The 22,369-nt window shown below is 42.3% G+C and overlaps 1 protein-coding gene across 13 annotated transcripts in view; it reads right to left on the bottom strand.

Annotated features, from left to right (window-relative positions):
• Positions 1-22,369, bottom strand: part of ERC1 (ELKS/RAB6-interacting/CAST family member 1) — a 272,710-nt gene that overhangs the window by 233,240 nt on the left and 17,101 nt on the right. For all 13 annotated transcript variants that reach the window (XR_011256198.1, XR_011256200.1, XR_011256197.1 and 10 more), the window contains exon 2: positions 16,005-16,828. Coding sequence is in view for 7 of the 13 variants with exons in the window: in XM_069585925.1 (XP_069442026.1) it covers positions 16,005-16,673 (669 nt within the window). In the remaining 6 variants the exon portion in view is untranslated. The remainder of the gene's footprint in view (positions 1-16,004; positions 16,829-22,369) is intronic.

The following is a 22,369-nucleotide window of genomic DNA, read 5'->3' as shown; positions in this document are numbered from 1 at the left end:
GGTTCTAGCCTTGGCAGCACATTAGAACTACCTGGGGAGCTTCCCACATGGAGGTCCCAGCCCCAATTAAACCACAATCTCCAGAGATGAGGCTGAGACCAGGCATCTCTTCCCCCGCCCCCCACTTAAAGTTTCTCAGGTGATGCGGACATGCAGCCAAGGTTAAGAGTCACTGAGCTGGGTTCATCTAGCAAGATCAGAAGACAGACTTAGAGGCTGCCCATGGGTGGGCAACAGTTTTGACATTGCTGCATGAGGTTCTTTGTTGCTTAGCCACTCAGTCGTGTCTGAATCTTTGCGACCCCATGGACTGTAGCCCGCCAGGCTCCTCTGTCCATGGGATTTCCCAGGAAAGAATACTGGAGTGGGTTGCCACTTCCTCCTCCAGGAGATCTTCCTGACCCAGGGACTGATTCTGAGTCTCCTGCGTTGCAGATGGATCCTTTACCACTAAGCCACCAGGGAGACCCACAAGGAGATTCACTCAGCCAAATACGGGAGACTGACAGAACAGGGGCTTCTGAGGACAAGAATTCCAAATTCCAGCACTACTGAGGGTAATATGCACAAATCTGTTTTACATTTATCTAACCTTCTTTTGGTCAGGAAGGCCCTCCATTGTTTACTCTGACCTGGCAGGTGTTTTTCTAGAGTCAAACACCAAACCTCCAAATACAAACAGAATTTTTACAGAATTAAACTGGCTCAGATTTAGGCTTAGAATTCTCTCCAGTACCTAAGACAATTTCATTCACACCCACCAATGGACAATAGAGACTGAGCAGGAAGGTTAAAACAACCAGACAAGACTGTCCACATGGACCACAAAGTGTATTTAAATAGAAGTTCAAAGTTCAATACTATACTCACAAACAATTTCCACTGTTTTTGGAGTCTCTGTGATACAAATCCATTTCATGTTTATATTCCTTATACTCAGTATAACTAGATCTAGTCATTCAATATCCTGGACAAACAGACTGCAGTCTCATATACTCATATAAATCTTTTGAGTATGTGAAATTTAGATTTTAAAATCTGTTTTGTAATAAATTGGCCACAAAAAAATATTTACTATACAACATCAAGTGAAAAGAATATTCTTAAAAAAAAAGTAATAAAACTTGTTTTACTCTTGGTAGGACAAAGAAATGATGTTTAATTTTAGGAAGCAACAATGCTTCTAATAAATGAACACTTGGCAAAGAGAGTCACAGTTGAATCTACTTCCTGCCATAAATGCCAACAGTAAGTACATCCAATTTCAAGTTCCTCTGAAACCAAGGAGTGGGCAGGAAAAAGAATCACAGCCAACATGGGGAACACATGGCATTCATTCTTTGAAAAAAAAGTCAGCAGTGGATTACAACCAGGAGGGGAAGCCATCTGTCACAAGAAAAAGAGGTGGTGGCAGCTCTCAAGGACTCAAACATGCCAGCTCAACCTGGGCAGGGTTGGGGTTTAGATTCTAATTCCAGCTAACGCATGTAATAATCAACAGATTTCAAAATGATTAGGGTCAAATTATGGATGGAATAATAAGGGCTTCCCCTCTTGGCTCAGTTGGTAAAGAATCCACCTGCAATGCAGGAGACCCGGTTTGATTCCTGGGTTGGCAAGATCTGCTAGAGAAGGGATAGGCTACCCATTCCTGTATTTGGGGGCTTTCCTGGTGGCTCAGCTGGAAAGAATCTGCCTGCAATGCGGGAGACCTGGGTTCTATCCCTCGGTTGGGAAGATCCCCTGGAGAAGGGAAAGGCTACCCGCTCAAGTATTCTGGCCTGGAGAATTCCATGGACTGTATAGTCCCTGTGGTTGTAAATGGTCAGAAACGACTGAGAAAGAAAGAAAGACTGAGCGACTTTCACTTTCACTTCACGTATGGAATGGCTAAGAGGAAGAAAACCCACCAACACTGGAACTCTTGCCTTGCTATGAGGAAGAGCAACAACACAGTAGAGAGAAACCACCCACACCCAAACGTCAGGAACAAGTCAACACTTTAACAAATTCAATGTCCCCCAGTATAAAAGTGACTGGCAGTTTTATCTGCATTATAGTTCTAGTCAATAAACATTGGCCTAAAATGAAAAAAGAAAGCAATTTTCCAAATATGAGAGTAAAAGTCAACCCCAAGTCAAAGATCAACCTTCACGACTGCCCCACCCACCACCTAACCCCCTCCAAAGACCCCAGTCACACCCCAAGCCCTGCAGAGCACCAGGATCCCTACTTGGGGACATCAGCTATAAAAAGGTGTATCACTGGGCAATTTAAAAGATTTGAAAAAATGACCTTATTGAAGCATCAGGCCCATCTTCTTTATGGACTGAAAGCCCACTAAAATTGACCTCGTACACAGGAGGTCTAGGCTGCAGGAGATCAGGTGAACTTGAGTGTTCAGTTCAGTCGCTCAGTCGTGTCCGGCCCTTTGCGACCCCATGAATCGCAGCACGCCAGGCCTCCCTGTCCATCACCAACTCCCAGACGTTGCTCAAACTCATGTGCATCGAGTCAGTGATGCCATCCAGCCATCTTATCCTCTGTTGTCCCCTTTTCCTCCTGCCCCCAATCCCTCCCAGCATCAGAGTCTTTTCCAATGAGTCAACTCTTCGCATGAGGTGGCCGAAGTATTGCAGTTTCAGCTTCACCATCTGTCCCTCCAATGAACACCCAGGACTGATCTCTTTCAGAATGGACTGGTTGGATCTCCTTGCAGTCCAAGGGATTCTCAAGAGTCTTCTCCAACACCACAGTTCAAAAGCATCCATTCTTCGGTGCTCAGCTTTCTTCACAGTCCAACTCTCACATCCATACATGACCACTGGAGAAACCATAGCCTCAACTAGACGGGCCTTTGTTGGCAAAGTAATGTCTCTGCTTTTGAATATGCTATCTAGGTTGGTCATGACTTTCCTTCCAAGGAATAAGTGTCTTTTAATTTCATGGCTGCAATCACCATCTGCAGTGATTTTGGAGCCCCCCAAAATAAAATCTGACACTGCTTCCACATCTATTTCCCATGAAGTCATGGGACCAGATGCCATACTAGACCACCTAACTTGCCTCTTGAGAAATCTGTATGCAGGTCAGGAAGCAACAGTTAGAACTGGACATGGAACAACAGACTGGTTCCAAATAGGGAAAGGAGTACATCAAGGCTGTATATTGTCACCCTGCTTATTTAACTTTTTGCAGAGTACATCATGAGAAATGCTGGGCTGGAGTAAGCACAAGCTGGAATCAAGATTGCCAGGAGAAATATCAATAACCTCAGATATGCAGATGACACCACCCATATGGCAGAAAGTTAAGAGGAACTAAAAAGTCTCTTGATGAAAGTGAAAGAGGAGAGTGAAAAAAGTTGGCTTAAAGCTCAACATTCGGAAAACACTGAGTGTTAGTTATCATCATTTAAAAAATTTCAAAATACAGGTGATGTTTAACTTAAGTGTAGCTACTGCTGCTGCTGCTAAGTCGATTCAGTCGTGTCCAACTCTGTGCGACCCCATAGATGGTAGCCCACCAGGCTCCCCCGTCCCTGGGATTCTCCAGGCAAGAACACGGGAGTGGGTTGCCATTTCCTTCTCCAACGCATGAAAGTGAAAAGTGAAAGTGAAGTCGCTCAGTCGTGTCCGACTCCTAGTGACCCCATGGACTGCAGCCCACCAGGCTCCTCCATCCATGGGATTTTCCAGGCAAGAGTACTGGAGTAGGGTACTCTTCTCCAAGTACCCTTCTCTGAGTGTGGCCACTAGATCTCCGTTTATTTAAAGAATCTGCCTGCAACGCAGGAGACACAGGAGACTCAGGTTCAATCTGTGGATCAGGAAGATCCCCTGGAGGAGGAAATGGCAACCCACTCCAGTATTCTTGCTTGGAGAATCCCATGGACAGAGGAGCCTGGCGGGCTCCACAGGGTCATAGAAGAGTCGGACACGACCAAGCTTGATGAACGACAGAATGTATAAAAGCTGCTTCTGAATATAATACAGTGAAGTTACAACTGGTCACACTAATTTCAGTCTAGTCCCTTACTTGTTAATATTCCTTTCCTCATTCAAGTGGCTTTTCAAAATTCACTTCCTCCCTTCAGAGCCTTCTTCCCTAAGAGGAAAACAGTGATTTCCTCTAGAATAGATTCACCTAAATATCCACCTGCTGGTAACTCAATTTTTTTCCAGACTTTGGCTTGCAAAGCGATATTTATTCTATTTTTAAAAAGCTATTACACAACTAAGAGTTCTCATATCGCAACTAAGCTCCAGGGCAGCCAAATAAATAAATAATTCAAAAATACCAACTACAGTTTTTAATTAAAATATATCTGCATATGTCAACAAAAGATTATCTTTTAATATAATCAATGGCTTGGGAGGTTTCCCTTGTGGCTCTGCTGGTAAAGAATCCACATGCAATGTGGGAGACCTGGGTTCGATCCCTGGACTGGGAAGATCCCCTGAAGAAGGGAAAGGCTATCCACGCCAGTACTCTGGCCTAGAGAATTCTATGGACTGTATAGTCCATGGGGTCACAAAGAGTCGGACATGACTGAGCGACTTTCACTGGGAGGTATCAGTTCAGTTCAGTTCAGTCGCTCAGTCGTGTCCAACTCTTTGAGACCCCATGAATCGCAGCACGCCAGGCCTCCCTGTCCATCACCAACTCCCAGAGTTCACTCAGATTCACATCCATCGAGTCAGTGATGCCATCCTGCCATCTCATCCTCTGTCGTCCCCTTTTCCTCCTGCCCCCAATCCCTCCCAGCATCACAGTCTTTTCCAATGAGTCAACTCTTTGCATGAGGTGGCCAGAGTACTGGAGTTTCAGCTTTAGCATCAGTCCTTTCAAAGAAATCCCAGGGCTGATCTCCTTCAGAATGGACTGGCTGGATCTCCCTGCAGTCCAAGGGACTCTCAAGAGTCTTCTCCAACACCACAGTTGACAAGCATCAATTCTTCGGCGCTCAGCCTTCTTCACAGTCCAACTCTCACAACCATACATGACCACAGGAAAAACCATAGCCTTGACTAGACGGACCTTAGTCGGCAAAGTAATGTCTCTGCTTTTGAATATGCTATGTAGGTTGGTCATAACTTTTCTTTTAAGGAGTAAGTGTCTTTTAATTTCATGGCTGCAGTCACCATCTGCAGTGATTTTGGAGCCCCCCAAAATAAAGTCTGACATTGTTATACCTTCTCTCAAAAACAAAATAATAAATATTTATGACAGTGAAGAACACAGTTACTCTCCAAGTTAATAGTTATTCTAATTATACCAAAAATTAGACAATATGGTCCAGAAATGACCTTCCCTTGCTCAAAAGTTCAGTAAGTAGGATGTCAATTAAGTAGACCATTTCAATCAACAAACCTCTGGGAAAAACCTACTGAGTCAAACCAAAAAGTTCACGAATAATGAAGCCATCACTGTTGACTTCATTCTGCTCACTGATAACGTTGGATCAGCTACAGCACAAGGCTACTTCCCTCTGTTCCTGAAAGAATTAAACTAAATGTGAAGCATGAGTGCAGTGTCATGAAGTGCCATTTGCTTCTTCTTCGTGACCACCAAGTTTAGCAGGAAGGAGGAGCACAGACGTGGAGCACACCTGGGCTTGAATCCTGCCTTTGACACTCTACGGCTGTGTGACCTTGGGCAAGTTCTGTGTTCCCTCTAAGCCTCTGTTTTCACATCAGTAAAATAAAGATAACAGTACCAGGGACTTCTCTGGTAGTCCAGTGGCTAAGACTTCGAGCTCCCAGTGCAGGGTGCTGGGGTTCGACCTCTGGTCAGGTGCGGCAACTAAGAACCGGCATAGATAGACAGACAGATAACAGTACCTACCTCCAAAGGATTGTTACGATGATAACGCAGGCAGAGCACATAAACAGGGCCTGCTTCTTAGCAAACACCACACAACTATTACTACTTTGAGTGGCAGGGGCTGCGAGTTATCACTACTTATCCTGCTATGTAGACTAGATGTTGGCAAACGTTCCCTGTGCGTGGTGAGATGAAATACCTCAGGTTTACCGGAGCACATGGGCTCTGTTTAAAACTACTCAACTACACCGCTGTAGTGGGAAAGCAGCCGTAGACAACAGGCAAATAAATAAGCACGGCTGTGCGCCAATCAATCTTGTTTATGAACACTGAGATTTAGATTTCATGTAATTTTTCACATTCACAAAACATCACTCTACTTTTGATTTTTTTTTTCAATCACTTAAAAATGTAAAAACCATTCTTGGCTTGCAGGGGATATAAGAATCCTGTGGGCAGGATTTGGCCCACAGGCTGTGACACAAAACTCCTGGTATAAATCAGTGCATTTTAAATGCACATCAACGACCAGGTGTCCACCAATCCTTAATAAAGTCATCACGGTAAACTGAAAAGCTGTATTTTCCTGGGGAGGACTGTCCTCTACTCTGTGATGATGCAATTTCAACTCCTTTGGTGTCACAGTGTTTTTCATCTTATAAAATGATGCTAAGAGTGTGGGGTCACTTAAGTTTTTTTAACTGTCTTTATTTGACAATCCCATGCCAAGTCTGCCCCCTTCCCGCTTTTTTGCAGGGAGGGTAGCCGTTGTTCATTTCTTATTTTACTGGTGTGTGAGACCCAAGTCCAGGAACTGTTAACCTAAAGCTTTCTGCCTAGTTGAAACAAGAGTAGTGATCGGTATCACCGGCACCTGCTGATATGTAAGCTAATGAAGTCAATCTTCAGCATCTGCTAAGCTGGCCACCTGTGTCTCTCTCCTCGGTCCCTTCTCTTAATGTTAACTCCTTCCCAGAAGCCTTCCGATCCTCTGCTAACATCCATTCTTGTATTTCCTCCTCCAACTAAAACGGACAGGAATTTTAATGTAGTTTGTCACACTTAATGGGCTTCCCTGGTGGGCTCAAACAGAAGAGAGTCTGCCTGCAGTGTGGGAGACCCAGATTTGACCCCCTTGGTCAGGAAAATCCCCTGGAGTAGGAAACGGCAACTCACTCCAGCATCCTTGCCTGGAGAATTCTAGGGACAGAGGAGCCTGGTGGGCTACAGTCTATGCAGTCTCAAAGAGTCGGACATGACAAAGCAACTAACACTTTTACTTTCACACTCAATGACTGCACACGTTAATTTTTCAATAAATATTTTAAATGAGTATTTGCATTCCACCCAGCTATTCTTAGTTGAAAATGCCACCATGGCATTTTACTGGGCTTTGTAACCAGAGAGATGAAGCTGTGTCACTTCCCAGATGTGAGATGTGAACAGAGTACTCTCCTGATATTTAGTTTCCTCACCTATCAGTGAGGACAGTACCACTTCCCTACAGGAGGGCTGTTAGAATTAGAAATAACATACAAAAGAAGCTAGTATGGTATTTGTAAATGCTGTTTGTTTAGTTGCTAAGTCATCTCCAACTCTTTTGCCAAGCCGTGAACTATACAGCCCGCCAGGCTCCTCTGTCCACGGGATTTCCCCGGCAAGAATAGTGGAATGGGTTGCCATTTCCTCCTCCAGAGGATCTTCCCAACCCAGGGACTGAACCCTCATCTCCTGCATTGGCAGGCAGATTCTTTACAGCTGAGCCACCAGGGAAGCCCAAATGCTCCATAAAAGCAGTTATTATTAACATGTTCACCAGGCTTCTAGAAGTACTCAGAGACGTGTTTGACAGCAGTGTCCATAAGGCTTTGTTTTCCTGACAGAACTACTACACTACTTTTAAAGGTACAACAGATGACACACAGAAACCACAGAGAACATCTGACGCAAGGTGACATTTTTCATGTCAGTGAAGTAACAACAGAGATAATGTAAGCAAAGAGCACTTTTTTGTGACATAGTTATATAAAAATTTCAGCTGGAAAAAAAAGGAGACAGGACAGAAATAGTTTTAAATAAACACGATGAGTAAATGTAAACATTCTATGTTGCCCATTCTCAAGAATTCTCCATCGTTTCATAAAGGTTAAGTCTTCTTCATACAAAGGCACATAGTTTCAATTATTTACAGAGGGTTTTAGGTCCAACTAACCAGCCAGAAACTCCTTACCACAGAGAGAAAATAGAGTGGTAAAAAAAATTATTTCCAGCAATATTACATTCCTTTTGGGAAAGCACTCTATAATTCACGGATGAGTCACTGCGGAAATAAAAATCTTAAATAATGGATAAGACTGTAACTGAAAATCCTGAGAGCTAATTACCCTATTCAGCGTTCCTGGTAACTCCTTCAGGAATATTAAGGTTACATTGGTAGTGATTAGTTATCCAAAGGAGACTTCTTATCTATTGTGACCCACTTTCCAGCAACACTGTTCAGGTCCCAGGCTACTGCTTCCCTCTTTGCAGCAGACTGTAAGATACATGCCATACTTCAAAAAATGTTCTACAGTAGTCTCTGAAGTTAAGAAGTATTTGACTTGATTCTAAGTAACATTTATTGCTCTCTATACCTATTATGGGGTTTCCCAGGTGGCTCAGTGGTAAAGAATCTGCCTGCCAAGGAAGAGATGTGGGTTCGACCCCTGGGTTGGGAAGATCCCCTGGAGGAGGAAATGGCAACTCACTCCAGTTATCTTACCTGGAGAATCCCATGGATAGAGAAGCCTGGCAGGCTACACTCCGTGGGATCACAAAGAGTCAGACACAACTTAGCAGGTCAACAACAAATACCTACTGTGCCATTTAGCCTTATCCATGATTTTATACATAGCATCTCCTTTAATCTCATTTCATTATCACAACAATCATAAAAGCATTTTCTCCCTGTGACAACTCATTAAACTCCATGAAAGCTCTTTGCACTTTATATGCAAGCACTGGTTTCAAGCTGCCTACCTTGAAAAGGAGATCGATTGTCAAGCACTTCTCATTCCCAGAAAAGCCTAACTCAGTTATGTGAGTCAATCTCGAACTAGGGCATTAAAATCAAGATGAAGAGACTCTTCAAGAGAATTGCATTAGGAAAACTGGTCAAAACAAGTCAGATAACTGTACAAGAAAGAAAGAATCCCTAGAGACCACCTTGTCTGACCCTCCAGGGATTACAGATGAGAAAACGGGCCCAAAAAATTTACACAATGTACCCACGGTCGCACAGCTAGTTTACTGACTGGCAGAGCCAGGACAGAAATGAGAGCAGAAGTCTCCTTTTCTAGAACAGGTGTCCTATCCACTACACCAGTGAGTCTCAAGCTCATCAGACCCAATGCCACCCATCCCCCTTCTTCTAACAAACATTTTGTAATGTGTCCTTTATTATCTCAAAGTAAAATTCATAGATAATAAGCCTACTCTCACAGGCAATCCAAAAAATTAATATAATGCTCTGTGAAAGAGAAAAGTTTTATAAGAAACAAACACGTACGTTAACACGTGAAACGCTGAGACATGGCCACACCAAAAGACAAGGGCACATGCAGAGAGAGACTGTCTGGTGGATGTCCTGGTCAACAATGCAATGCTGAAGTCATTTTCTAAAATGATAAAAATTCTATGTTAAGTTCCAAACAAAACAAAGTACAGTAAAAATATTTTTTTTAATTAACAGCAAACATCACATTTACTGTAAAAGAAAAAAAAAAAGTACTATCTGCCATCAACTTACACAGTAGCTCCAATGCTGGAAAGTTCAGTGTATACTGAAGTTATTCCAAAGATGCTAATGCATTTACGCACACTTATGTAGTTAGAAATGGGTTCAGGTCATTAAAAACAGATTTCTCATCTACACACATTTCTGGGTGAGATGTTTGAAAACCACCTGGAACGAGGGAGGATTTTTCAGAGCAGGACTGCCCTAAGCATCGCAGGGTACCTAGCAATCCTGGGCCCTCTCTACCCTAAATCTAAAAATGCCTTCTGCCTCGAAACCATGCTGGCAGCCAATGTGCCCATGACTTTCGAACAACTGAGAACCAACGTGCTGTTCTTGAAAACAAGCACCTATCACCAAAAACACCCAAAGAAATTCAGGAATTCATCCAATACAACTTAAATAGACTATCTTCTGCCTGCCTCATTTCTTGAAAATGCCCTGTACCATGGGCAGCACGTTTTCACAGAGAAATAAGAAATACACTTCCTGAAATTACAAGACAGGAAAGATTGGAGCTTGTTAAGTATGCTCTGTCCTAGGAGTTTGGCACCTATTCTAAGCTCCTGTGCCCATGATGAGCCATGTGGCAAGAATACATTACTAATTACTCAGATTATCAAATCTACAAAAGAGAATCGAAACTGGGAACATTTTCTGAACATGTTCTTCTACCTTCTCAGTAGATTTTAAATCTTACACCAGTTTTCACATAGCTCCCAAAGAATGTTGTCCTTTGAAATAGAGTGACTACTATAGGATATTGATAATGTAAACAGTATGACTGTGTAATAAAAAATTTTAAATACTATGCTTAAACAAAGATTTATCTGTGAACAGCTAATCAAAGCAATTTTGCTTTCATTTTATTACCACTATCTCAGATCAACAACAGGAATGATATTGGTGTACAGAGAATAACACGTATATAAATAACTGTCCAAAACTCTTTGCTTCAAACAGAGCGACTACAACGTACCATAATTGATATTTTTTTAACAATGAGTATACCTGAGTTACAGACACATATCTCTTCCTGGATTTTACAAAACATGGAAGAACGCAACATAAATAACGAAGAACCTTAACTTGAAAAACCGTTTCCTTCAGTTACGCTTTCAAGATGCTATGAAACAAAAGATGAAGTTCTTGATCACAAAACTTGACAGCATGGAGGAAAACTTAAGAGATTAACCTTATGTGAAGAGTGTGTGATAAACTGGTGGGCAACAACCTCTTGTTGTATCTTATGCTGGCAGTATCAGAAAATAAAAGTATGTATTTTCTCTTTTTTACCATTCAGAGAATTTAAAAACCAAGTCAAGAGGAAACCTACAAAACAACAGGTCTACAGATACACCATGGAACTTCAGCAGAGAAAGCACATATCCTGGGCTCTGTACTCGACAGCAGTTCCTCATCTTAAGCTCAATGGGTATGCCTCAAACAAAATGTACGAAACAGAAAGTTACACAGCTGTCTCCGTGAGAATGGCTTCATATGCATTGCCTGGCAATACTCTTAGTCTTTAAACTTGAGCTCTGTCTCTTCCAGAATTTTACACTGCCTTCTAAGAGTTAAGCAATAGAAATATAGATTCCCACTGTCAAGGAATTCTTGATGATCTGCTCTCTTTTTCTGAGCAACAAATTATAATGTGCAAGCACCGCTCACAAGACCGTTTTTAAAGTATGCAGTGATTCTTAAAGACGTTAAGTCCTCCTTTATTTAGGGTTATGGATATTAAAAAGCTCCCACAGAGTGAACAAATTTAAAAATCACAGTTTCAATCAAAAGTCATCACCACTGTTGTTGTTTGGTTGCTAAGTTGTGGCTGACTTTGTGACTCCACGGACTGAACGCAGCACGTCAGGCTTCCCTGTCCCCTTCACCATCTCCTGGAGCTTGCTCAAACTCATATCCACTGAGTCAGTGATGCCACCCAACCATCTCATCCTCTGTTGCCTCCTTCTCCTCTTGCCCTCAATCTTTCCCAGCATAAGGGTTTTTTCCAAGGAGTTGGCTCGTTGCATTAAGTGGCCAAAGGATTGGAGCTTCAGCATCAGTTCTTCCAATGAATGTTCAGGGTTGATTTCCTTTAGGATTGACTCGTTTGATCTCCTTGCAGTCCAAGGGACTCTCAAAAGAGTCCTCTCTTGCCTCATCATCTATATTCAAAGATTTCTTTGAAACTATCTCATGGATGTGGACCTTCTTCTCCAGTCCTATAACCCAAATAACTCCAGGCTTTCTGCTGCAAACTCACTTGGTCTCCCTTCCTGCATGCCTGCCTGCCGGCAGCCCTCTCTGCTGATCAGCAATAAGGGCTGCTCCTAAATAATTTTTTGGTTATGTTCTAGGTCAACTTTCCTCCCTCTCTCCCTAGGGCAACTTTCTATTCCTTTCCTCAAATTCTTCTCTAAATAAGTCATATTAAGAAAGAAAGAAGTTATACACTTTTAAAGGATCAATTAAATTTTACCTCAATAAAGTTGTCACAAAGGGAGAGAGGGAGGGAGCGATGCAGGGAGCGGCAACAGAGGAGGGCAGGAGGAGAGGGGCTCTCCATCTCACTCCCGGTGAAGTCCCTGCAGTCATCCTACGGAGCTCAAAGACCCAGGGCACCCACACCACTGTCAGCAGCAATCTGGCCTCCCAGGAACTGGGTCCAGTGGTGGTCAAGCACCGTTCTGTGAAGCTGACTCGTCCATCAGATGGATATAGCTCTGTGAGAAAATACATTCCTCCACGCAGCCAGAACCTAAAACCTTCATATTTGCACTCATTTTTCCAGTACTGGCCTTCCAAAAAAAATTTCCCCCAAAAAAAGAAAGAGTGGGGAAAAAAACTTCCTTCCTCACAGCTGCCTGTTGAAAACACAGAGCATAAGTAAAATGTCACAAGTCTCTTATTTAGAGTCCCCCCACCCGGTCACTTGTTAGAAAGCAGGGTCTCTGGGCCTCTCCAAGACTCTTACAGAGCACCCGTGACATGATATCAAAGGAAAACGGAACTATGACCTCCCTTGATCAACAGCAGTGTAACTAAAACAACCCGGTGCACTAAGTGCATTTTCTGGTTTCTTTGGCACAAAAGAATAAAAAACGGGTTTCCCAACTCATATTTAAGCTGCCACCTGCAAAGACTGTGTAAATAAGCAGACACATAAAACCAATTCCATCACTGAGACCAAATCCCACATGGCACTGCACTGTGAACTGTAAGGGAGAAGGGGAAAGAGAGACTGCAGTCCTCCAGCAAATTCTACTTCCTCACAGATAAGCCTTATCAGGCATTTATACATACCTTTTTTTTTTTTAATTAGATTCACTGGATCGTTTTTCATAACACTCCACTACATCCCAGGTAAGCAAATTTACCAGCTCTACAAGAAACCAATTTGCCATCTCATTCATGTACCTCTGCACAAGACAAAGTCCAGTGGACGGGTAGCTTCTATTTCTATAAGCTGGACAAATTCTGCTTCCCAAAAGGATTGTTAATTTCCCAAAAGGAGCATATCTATCTTACATTTAATTTTCTCAGGGCATCTCACACAGTGCCTCTAATACATCTCATTTCTGCAACACCAGAAAAGATCAAATCTATCTGAAAAAATAGACTGTAATACAGATTTATCCACAGTACTCTGAAAAATCATTCATAATTCATCTCTATGTTACAACAGGATGAGCAGAAAGAAAAGTTAAACAAACAGTCCAAGACAGAGATCCCATATTTTCAAATCAGACTTTAAATGATAGGGAAACAATTAGCAACCTTATGGAAATACTGATTTAAATTCAAATAGTGGCTTTCCCCATGTGACAAATCAAGGCAGAACCTAAAAGTATTAAAATGCTAATAGTCACCAGGGTCCAAGGAGTGAGAACAAATGACAAAGCAAAGATTTACAGATAGTAAGTCTCTCTTGCTGTCTACACAAATAAAATCAAACTCCAAAAGCAAAAAAACAAACAAACAAACAAACAAAACATAAAACAAAACATTAAACTCACCTGCTACACTGTAATTTTTAAAAAATTACTCTGATCACACAAAATGCCAATGAAAGTGATTTAAAACAATTATTTTTAAAATAAGCTTCCAACTCAACTCAACATGTAGGAATATTACAAGCAAGGCATTATAAGCAAAAAAGGAGTATGACAATATCTTATTAGAAACTGATTAGAACAAAATTAAAAAATATAAATCATCCAAAGCCTTAGTTTTGTAGTTCAACCAAGCTCACAGCTGGATTTTTATTTTATTCTCCAGCAAATAAATACATCAAAACCCTTCCTCACTCCCAATTTAAGAAAAAGACCTTTCCTGTGAAAACATATATTGTTCCATTTCTCCAATCACCAGTACTTGACAGTTAAGTAACAAGAGGAGTATGAAACATAAAAACAACCGGATATTCATTTTGAAACAATCTTCTAAAAGGACTTCATAATAATGAACTGTACACATCAGGCTATCCTAAACAAACGTGTTTTTTTCATTTGATAGGATTCTAGACCAAGATCTCTATGGTCCAATCAGATCAAACATCGAGAATGTATCTAAATCCCCAATCCCAAACTGAAATGGGGAAATTTGTTTAATTACTGTAAATCCTATTAAACCAATCTTCTTTGTAAAGTGGAAATCTCCAGCCTCTGAGGGCTGCAGAGGGTGTGATGAATGCAGAGTTTAATTAGGGCCCAGACTGGCTCACTGTAATCTATTCATTAGCATTCTCAATTCTCTATATCTCACTGCTGTGTTTCACTTTACTTTAAAATTGCACCCTTCGTTTTTTGGAGCAAAGTTATACAATTTTAGGATTGTGTGGTAATTACAGTGGGTGCAGGAAGAATCTGTTCCTGCCAACACGGGTGTTTAATTAGGGCAAGGGGTGGAATCCAGATAAGGCAGTGTTCACCCTCCTTCAGCGCATATGGTATTTTTGGCACCCGAACCCTGTGGACTGTTTCACGTCCACTGGATTCAAGTGCCAAGTTCCCACCATAGTCATTTCGAAAGATTCGAATATTTTGCCTTTGAATGTAGCTTGATAATTAGAAAGGTTACTGTCATTTGCTTTTTATCCACACAGCTTTTAAATACAGGCATAATTAGCTGCCTGAATTATCTGAAAATAAAGAAGTAAGCCGATAATTTTTTTCCTCGTAAATATGGACTTTTTCAGGTTGGTTGATGATAAAAACCATCTTGGTGATGGGCATATTTTCTGCACCAACAGAAAGGTATATTGATGGCTAGTTAACTCAAGGATAAATTCAATAATATCAATTTAACATTCAACTTCTACCAAAGTCTAATTTATATCTCATACATAACCAATCATACCAAGCTGCCTTTCTTCCACCTAAAATCCTCAAATTTGACCAATTAAAGAATTTCTCTTTTAAAAAAGACTCAGAAGTTAAACTTTCTTATAAATGTCAACAGAAAGAACTGCTACTCCTTGTTGGTACTTAATAAATATTTACATCATCAACTTTTTAAATTAATTTCCGTCCTCCGGTACTGTCAACACAGATTTGCCTTGTGGTGGTTTTATTAAGGTTGACTTTTTGTGGCTCAGCTGGTAAAGAATCCACCTGCAATGGGGGAGACCTGGGTTGGAAAGATCCCCTGCAGAAGAGAACAGCTATTCTGGCCTGGAGAATTCCATGGACTATATAGTCCATGGGGTCACAAACAGTCGGACACACTGAGCGACTTTCACTTTCACTTTTTTAAAAAATTGGTATGATAAATCTTAGCCTTTCCTGGTAGCTCAACTGGTAAAGAATCCGCCTACAATGCAGGAGACCCCAGTTTGATTCTTGGGTCAGGATATCCCCTGCAGAAGGGATAGGCTACACACTCCAGTATTCTTGGGCTACCCTGGTGGCTCAGATGGTCAAGAATCCACCTGCCATATGGAGACCTGGGTTTGATCCCTGGGTAGGGAAGATCCCCTGGAAGAGGGCATGGCAACCCACTCCAGTATTCTGGCCTAGAGAAGCCCCATGCACAGAGGAGCCTGGCAGACTCACGGGGTCACGAAGAGTCAGACACGACTGAGTGATAAGCACACACACACGGCAAGTCTTACAGCATGTGGCAAAAGTACTTTCTCCCAAGAACAGAAAAGAGAAAACGTGTGCTGAAAGGAAAGGCAGGAAGAGAAAGAGAAGCAAAATGGGAAAGAACTATGAGCAAGCAGACACGGTGACCAGAAAAAAATTAAGGCACAGAGCCAGACTGGAAAAGGCCAAGAAATGGGGGTGCAAAATATAGCACTAAGAGAAACAGGGAAAACGGAAAGAAACGAACCCAGAAGAGAAAAATCGTCTCATCTGCATTAACTGATTCATTCATACCAGAACACATGGGAACTAACCTGGTTCTCCTCCTGCACTACTCTGTACTGCTCCTTCCAGACGGTGATTTTGGAAGCTTCATCCTTCCTCAGGGCTCGCTCCTTCTTCAGCTCCGGGCTCCAGAAGGTCTTGATACTGTTCATCGAGGAACTTAACTTGCTCTCCTTGACCTCCACGTCCTTCCGTAAGAGGTCGTTTTCCCTCAGCACCTCCTTGAGCTGTGTCTGCAGATCCATGATGGTGTTATCTCTGGCCTGACGGAGGGAGTGAGGAACGGTGGAGGCCATGCTCACTGGAGGCAGGTGGTGCTCCCCAAACGCTATGGTGTCGCTGGCGACCCCACTGCTCGCTATGTTGGGGCTACTGCCCATAGCGGTCATCCGCACGCCGTAAGGCAGACGGCCACCAGATCGGCCGAGGGTCATGGTGCTCTTGGGTGTCTCTGAACCCATGTTCTCGTGGTCACTTAGGTACATGGGGCCGGAAGTGGCATAGGCAGCATTGAGGGACTGGATGTTCTCCATGGAGAGGGTCTTCCCACTGCCACCTCCAACGCTGCTTCCAGAACTCCCTCCGGTGCTGTTAGTTCGCCGATGACCCAGGCGAGGAGAACGTGGAAGTCGAGGGGACCGCCCCGGGCTCTGGGCGCTCGGTTCCACCTTCCCCACTGAGCGGGCACTTCCATACATGGCTGCAAGATGGGTTCAGGAGCCGGGAAAGGTATGCAGCAGAAAGCAAAACACGGAACTCTGGGAGGCTGTGCTATGGCTCTAAGTCGGCTTAAGGCTCATCAGAAGTATCAGGCCCTTGCTGTCCAACCAGAAGAAACAGCTCATGCCATTATCTGTAATGGAAAGTACTCCACGTTAGCTCTTGCAGGAGGAAACATCTCCCCTCACAGACACTTTCACTGGCCCCACTTGAGGATTTCCCCTTTCATCATCTGCTGACTGGTGCATTTGTTCACAGCACAACTTACTTCTCAGTAAGCTCATTCCTAAAACATCCAACACGTCTCAGAACAGAACACCGAAACCACACCAAGCAAATGGAAAAAAGAAATAAGGGGCATAAAGACTGGCAAGAAGAAGATAAAACTCAATGTTTCAACATATCATTTTCTAACTGGAAAATCCAAGGTCATCAACTGACAAAGACAGGATTCAACAAACTACTTACCCACAGATCAACATATAAATATGGACACTTTACAGTCCATTAGCAATAAAAGTTAGAAAATACAATTTTTCAATTCCATTCACAATAGCAGTAAAACCATAAAAATGCTCTGACATAAATCTAACAAAAATGTGCAAGAAATTTTTGGAAAGACTCTAAAACTTTCCTGAACAAAAGGAAAGTTATCAGACGAGAAGACAAACACTGTCGAGGTGTCATTTCTTCTCCAGCTCCTCCACGTGTCAATGAAAATCCCTACAAGACTCCTCACATAACCTGACTAACTCTATAATTCAAATGGGAGAGAAAGGCACAACCACCACCAAAACAATCTGAAACAGAAAAACACAGGAAGATGTCCCCTAAATAGCAAGATATTGATACACTATAGGTCCATGATCCTTTATTTACAATGCAACAATTTTTTAAACTCTGAAAATAAGTCTTTTTTCCCCCTCTTTAACTATTTAGCAGCAATATCTGGCATGACCTTAGGTGAGGTCACTTATCACTTATAAGTACCTCACCTAGTGTAATTATTCATACACTTCACTGAGAAAACGACATGCATGATTACAGGACACTGCATAACGCCCACTGGACATTGTGGAGAAAAAACCTGGACTCCAAAACCACATCTGAACCCTGGGATTTCTCATAAGGCTCAAAGCCTTTTAAAGCTATAGTGATTAAAACTGTACAGAACTGGCCCAAGAATAGAATCTAAATTATACATGAGAGTATAGCACATGCTAAAAGTAACATTTCAAAACAGTAAGGAAAGGATAAATCATTCAATAAATGGAGTCTGAACAACTGGTGCCTGAGAAAAAAATAAGTTACATTTTACTTCACACAGTACAGAGAAATAAATTCTACGTACATTAAAGATATAAAATTTTAAACTATTGAAAGCACTAGAAGAAAACTTACTGTGTAAGAAAACTTACACAAGGAATATCCCTGTGAATTTGAGCAATGGTAGGACTTCTTAATTAAGAAACAAAAGGCAAAAATACATAAAGAAAAACAACGAATATACTCAATTATGTCAAAATGACAAAGTATACCAAAAATGAAAAGAAAACCCAAACTCTTTGTGAAAAAATATCTAACATATGTATAAAGATTTGTATAGACTTCCCTGGTGGCGCAGATGGTAAAGCATCTGTCTACAATGCAGGAGACATGGGTTCGATCCCTGGGTTGGGAAGATCCCCTGGAGAAGGAAATGGCAATCCACTCCAGGACTATTGCCTGGAAAATCCCATGGACAGAGGAGCCTGGTAGGCTACAGTCCAGATTTGTATACAAAATATATAAAGAATTCCTACATGTGCAATGCCAAATCTGAACATCAGTGGTTAGAGGCAAGGGGAAATTCTGAGGTTGGGGGGAAATGTCTGTGGAGGCTCTTAGCTTCACTTATAAAGCTTTATCCCCACAATGCACAAATACTTGAATTTTTTAATAGGAAAATATGTTCATATTCTGAAGTATAGTAACTAAGACAAAATTTAAACACACATAACATAGCCATCTATTGTACACTTCACTCAAACATAAAACAACACAGATCTAAACTAGATCTCCATCATTTCTTAATAGCATTCTACCAAAGAACTGGCTTAAGTCAAGTAACAGACTTCAACATATTAAATAATATTTTAGTAAGCAATTGAAAATACAATCCAAGTAAATCACACTGTCAAAAGTAAGATTTTAAAGTGTCTATATAGTCCAGCCAAACTCAAACGAGTTAAAGAGCTTCAGAAATGCGAATACACTGGCAATCCCATCTCCACTTTGGTGATCCAGTAAAGACAGCCCTGAGGTAACAATAAGCAGGACAGGAAACACACACTCTTGTCTCAGAAATAGCAACAGGACACCAAGTTCAGACACTGCAATACTCTGCTAGTAACGTTAGGAAATTCCTTCCCAGGAGGAACCTAGCTCAGGAAGCAAAAGTCTGGACTGTAGCGTAGGCGACAAGCAGTAATCGACATACTACTGCTCAAGCGAATTCATCTTCATGATCAAAGAGGTTTGCAAAGTTTTTTCTCTTTAAAGTAATCTGAATATTGCTTAAAACAAGAGAGCTACTCATTACCCAAAGCCCCTTAAATGATAACAAAAGCTAATGCATAGTAAATGTTTGCCGTATGTCAGGCACTGTGCTAAGAATTTTATAAGATTTAATTTAATATTTATAAGGCCCCTTGCTGTTGCTGATTAGTCACTGAGTCGTGTCTGACTCTCTGCGCCCTCATGGACTGCAGCATGCCAGGCTCCTTTGTCCACGGGATTTCTCAGGCAAGAATACTGGAGTGGGTTGCCATTTCCTTCTCCAGATCTTCCCGACACAGGGGCTGAACCCACGTCTCCTGCATTTGCAGGTGCATTCTTTACCACTGAGCCACCAGGGAAGCCTCCTACGACACAGGGGCTACCATTACCTCCATTTTACAGATGAAGAAAGTGAGGCCTATGGGTGTTGAGTGACTCATCTAAAGTTACACAGCTTTTAAGAGGTAGAGCCAAGATCTGAATTTAGGGCATCTAATTCTAGAGCCCTGGGTGCTCCCAACTATTACACTGTGCTTATCTGCCATCATCTGCTCATCTCAACTGTCCAGTTTCAAGGCAGTGTGTCCTGCTAATCTAGGACTCTAAACCTAAACTTTAAGACATACCTTAGGTATTCTAGGGTGTAATGCTTAAATAATCATATTTATCCCTCTATTAAGAAGAAATTCTTCTTTAAAAGATGGTGGGTAGAAGAACAGAATCAGGAAAACTAACAAAGAGCAGTAATTCAGTCTCAGGAATCGTGCCACCAGAACTTTGAAGTTGTCACACTCAAAAAAAAAATTCCCAGCTGTACTTTGGTGCAAAACCCTACTGTCCTGTAGTTGAGTAACTAAATCACACTAAAGAGGCTGAGATCCAGGAGCACAAATCCACGTCGAGTGTTCAGCGTGAGCAGGCGCACTCCAGCGTTTCAAGCCACTTTCAGACCCAAAACGGCATTTGCACGTGGAGTCTTTGTTACTATTAGAATTGTATTCATTTCTAGTAACACCACAAAAGAAGAAAACCCACTAGCTCTGTCTAAAGGCCTCATCCTGGCTTTCTAATATGAGCTTCAGGGAAGACAGTGTTTAAAAAATTCAAATTTCTTTTAAAAATATGCCAGATCCACAACCACAAGATAATAATCCTTGTACTTTATAACAAACAGCTGACACACACATAAAAAAAAAATGTGACCAAGAAAAAAAAATTAAGCCATATGATCCCATTTATATAAAATTCCAGAAGGAATCTATTAGGACAGAAAGCAAATCAGTATGTGCCTGGGGCTGGGGGTTGAGCAATGGATTATGAAGATGGATCAGGGATCATGGAGGGATAGAGGAAACTTCCGTGGTGACAAAATGTTCACTATCTTGACTGGGGTGAGGCTTCCCAGGGGTACACAGGTCAAAATTCAAACCGCACATTTTAAATATGCTCAGGGTGTTGCACTAAATTATACCACAAAAGCTTGAAAAAAATACTTTCATGTTCCAAACTCCCCTGCCCTGAATTAATCCAAAGAAACACCTTCTCTGATTACCTACCTGGCTTCCTAACTGCTTCTGGGGAAAAAAACAAAAACATATGTGCAGCTGTTCAGTTCGAGCCTATGATAAACTGGCCCCAAAGTTCTCCGAGCCCCTAAGCTTGCTTCCTATCCAATATTTTGTTAGCTCCCTATCCTGTATCTGCTGTGGTTACTTCATACCTCTTCACTCTACTCATCAGACAGCACACACGAGGCTCCTGGGTCAGAGACAAAGAATTTTGCTACTCACAGCACAGCCAGCACTATGAGCATCTTACCCACCCACTCGAAGTCCCACAAGGTGGCACCGTGGAGCCCGGGCAGACACGACACATGCAGCGGGTCCGCAGAGGAACACGGAGTTCAGGGAGGCCGCCACCTGACAGTAAGCCCGCCACCTGACAGTAAGTAAGCAAGCCTGATATCTCCCCGTGGGAGGCACTGCCTCACCCCTCAAGGTGGCTTGCTGCAAACACGATGCTGAGACATGCTTTTTCTGAATCCAGTAAGTGTTCAGGAAACAGAGTATTGTTTCCTGAAACTTTTGTTTCAGGTGTGCGCATGAACACACATGCACACACTGGATCACAATGTAAAGTTCTTGTTGTAAACCATTGCCAGAATGGTCCTCTAACAATGCCCAGATGAAGAGCAACCAGGACCTTGCACTCAGGGCGTGCAGGAAAGAAGACACATGGAGGACACGCCCTCCTGACAAGTACCCCATGGTATTTTAAGGTACCCGCCTAAATCATCTGCTATTCCTTCCTTCAAGAGGGGAGACAAAACTCCTCTGTGTACCACCAGTCTTAAAGGATTTGCTTCTGACAACGTATCACTTCCAAAATGCACTCATAAAGACACAGAGGCTTCTGTCCTGGTCACTCTCTTGAATCTCTGGCTCTGGGGGGAGTTAGCCCCCATGCTGTAAGGGTATTCCAGTTACCCTACAGAGAGCACCAACAGCCATGTGAGCAGGCCTGGAAAGGGACCCTCCGACTCCAGTCAAGCCTTCAGACGACTGCAACCTCAAGAAACACCCTAAGCCAGATCCACCCAGCTGTGCTCTTCATAAAAACATCATTTAGTTGCTAAGTTGTAGCCTACTCTTTTGTGACCCTATGGATCGTAGCCACCAGGCTCCTCTGTCCATAGGATTTCCCAGGAAAAATACTGGAGTGGGGTACCATTTCCTTCTCCAAAAACTGAGATGACGTGTTTCTTCTCTTAATCCAGTTAAGTTTTTAGACAACTTTTTATGTAAGAGATAACTAACACAGACCGTATTGTTTCCTGAAACTTGTTTGGGGTGTGTGTGAACACACTGGATCACAATTTAAAGTGCATGTTGTACACCACTGCCAGAATGGTCCTCTAACACAATGATTTCCCAAGTGAGTCAGACTCCCTGCTCCCCTCAAGCCCACAAGGTGACACAGGGAGGCCCAAACAGGAGATGCGTACTATCTTCACACCACATTACTTGCTTTTTCATTGTGCATTCTCACAAAGGTATAGTAGCGTTTTCCAGAGGCTACATGATGGCTAATGGAATGTGTAGTCCTATGCTTTTAAATTTTCTCAGTTTTACTGTCT

The sequence above is a fragment of the Ovis canadensis genome, chromosome 3, assembly GCF_042477335.2.
Source record: "Ovis canadensis isolate MfBH-ARS-UI-01 breed Bighorn chromosome 3, ARS-UI_OviCan_v2, whole genome shotgun sequence".
Taxonomy (NCBI): Eukaryota; Metazoa; Chordata; class Mammalia; order Artiodactyla; family Bovidae; genus Ovis; species Ovis canadensis.
Note: the sequence above shows the minus strand (reverse complement) of the source record. Positions and strands in the feature narration are given on the sequence as shown.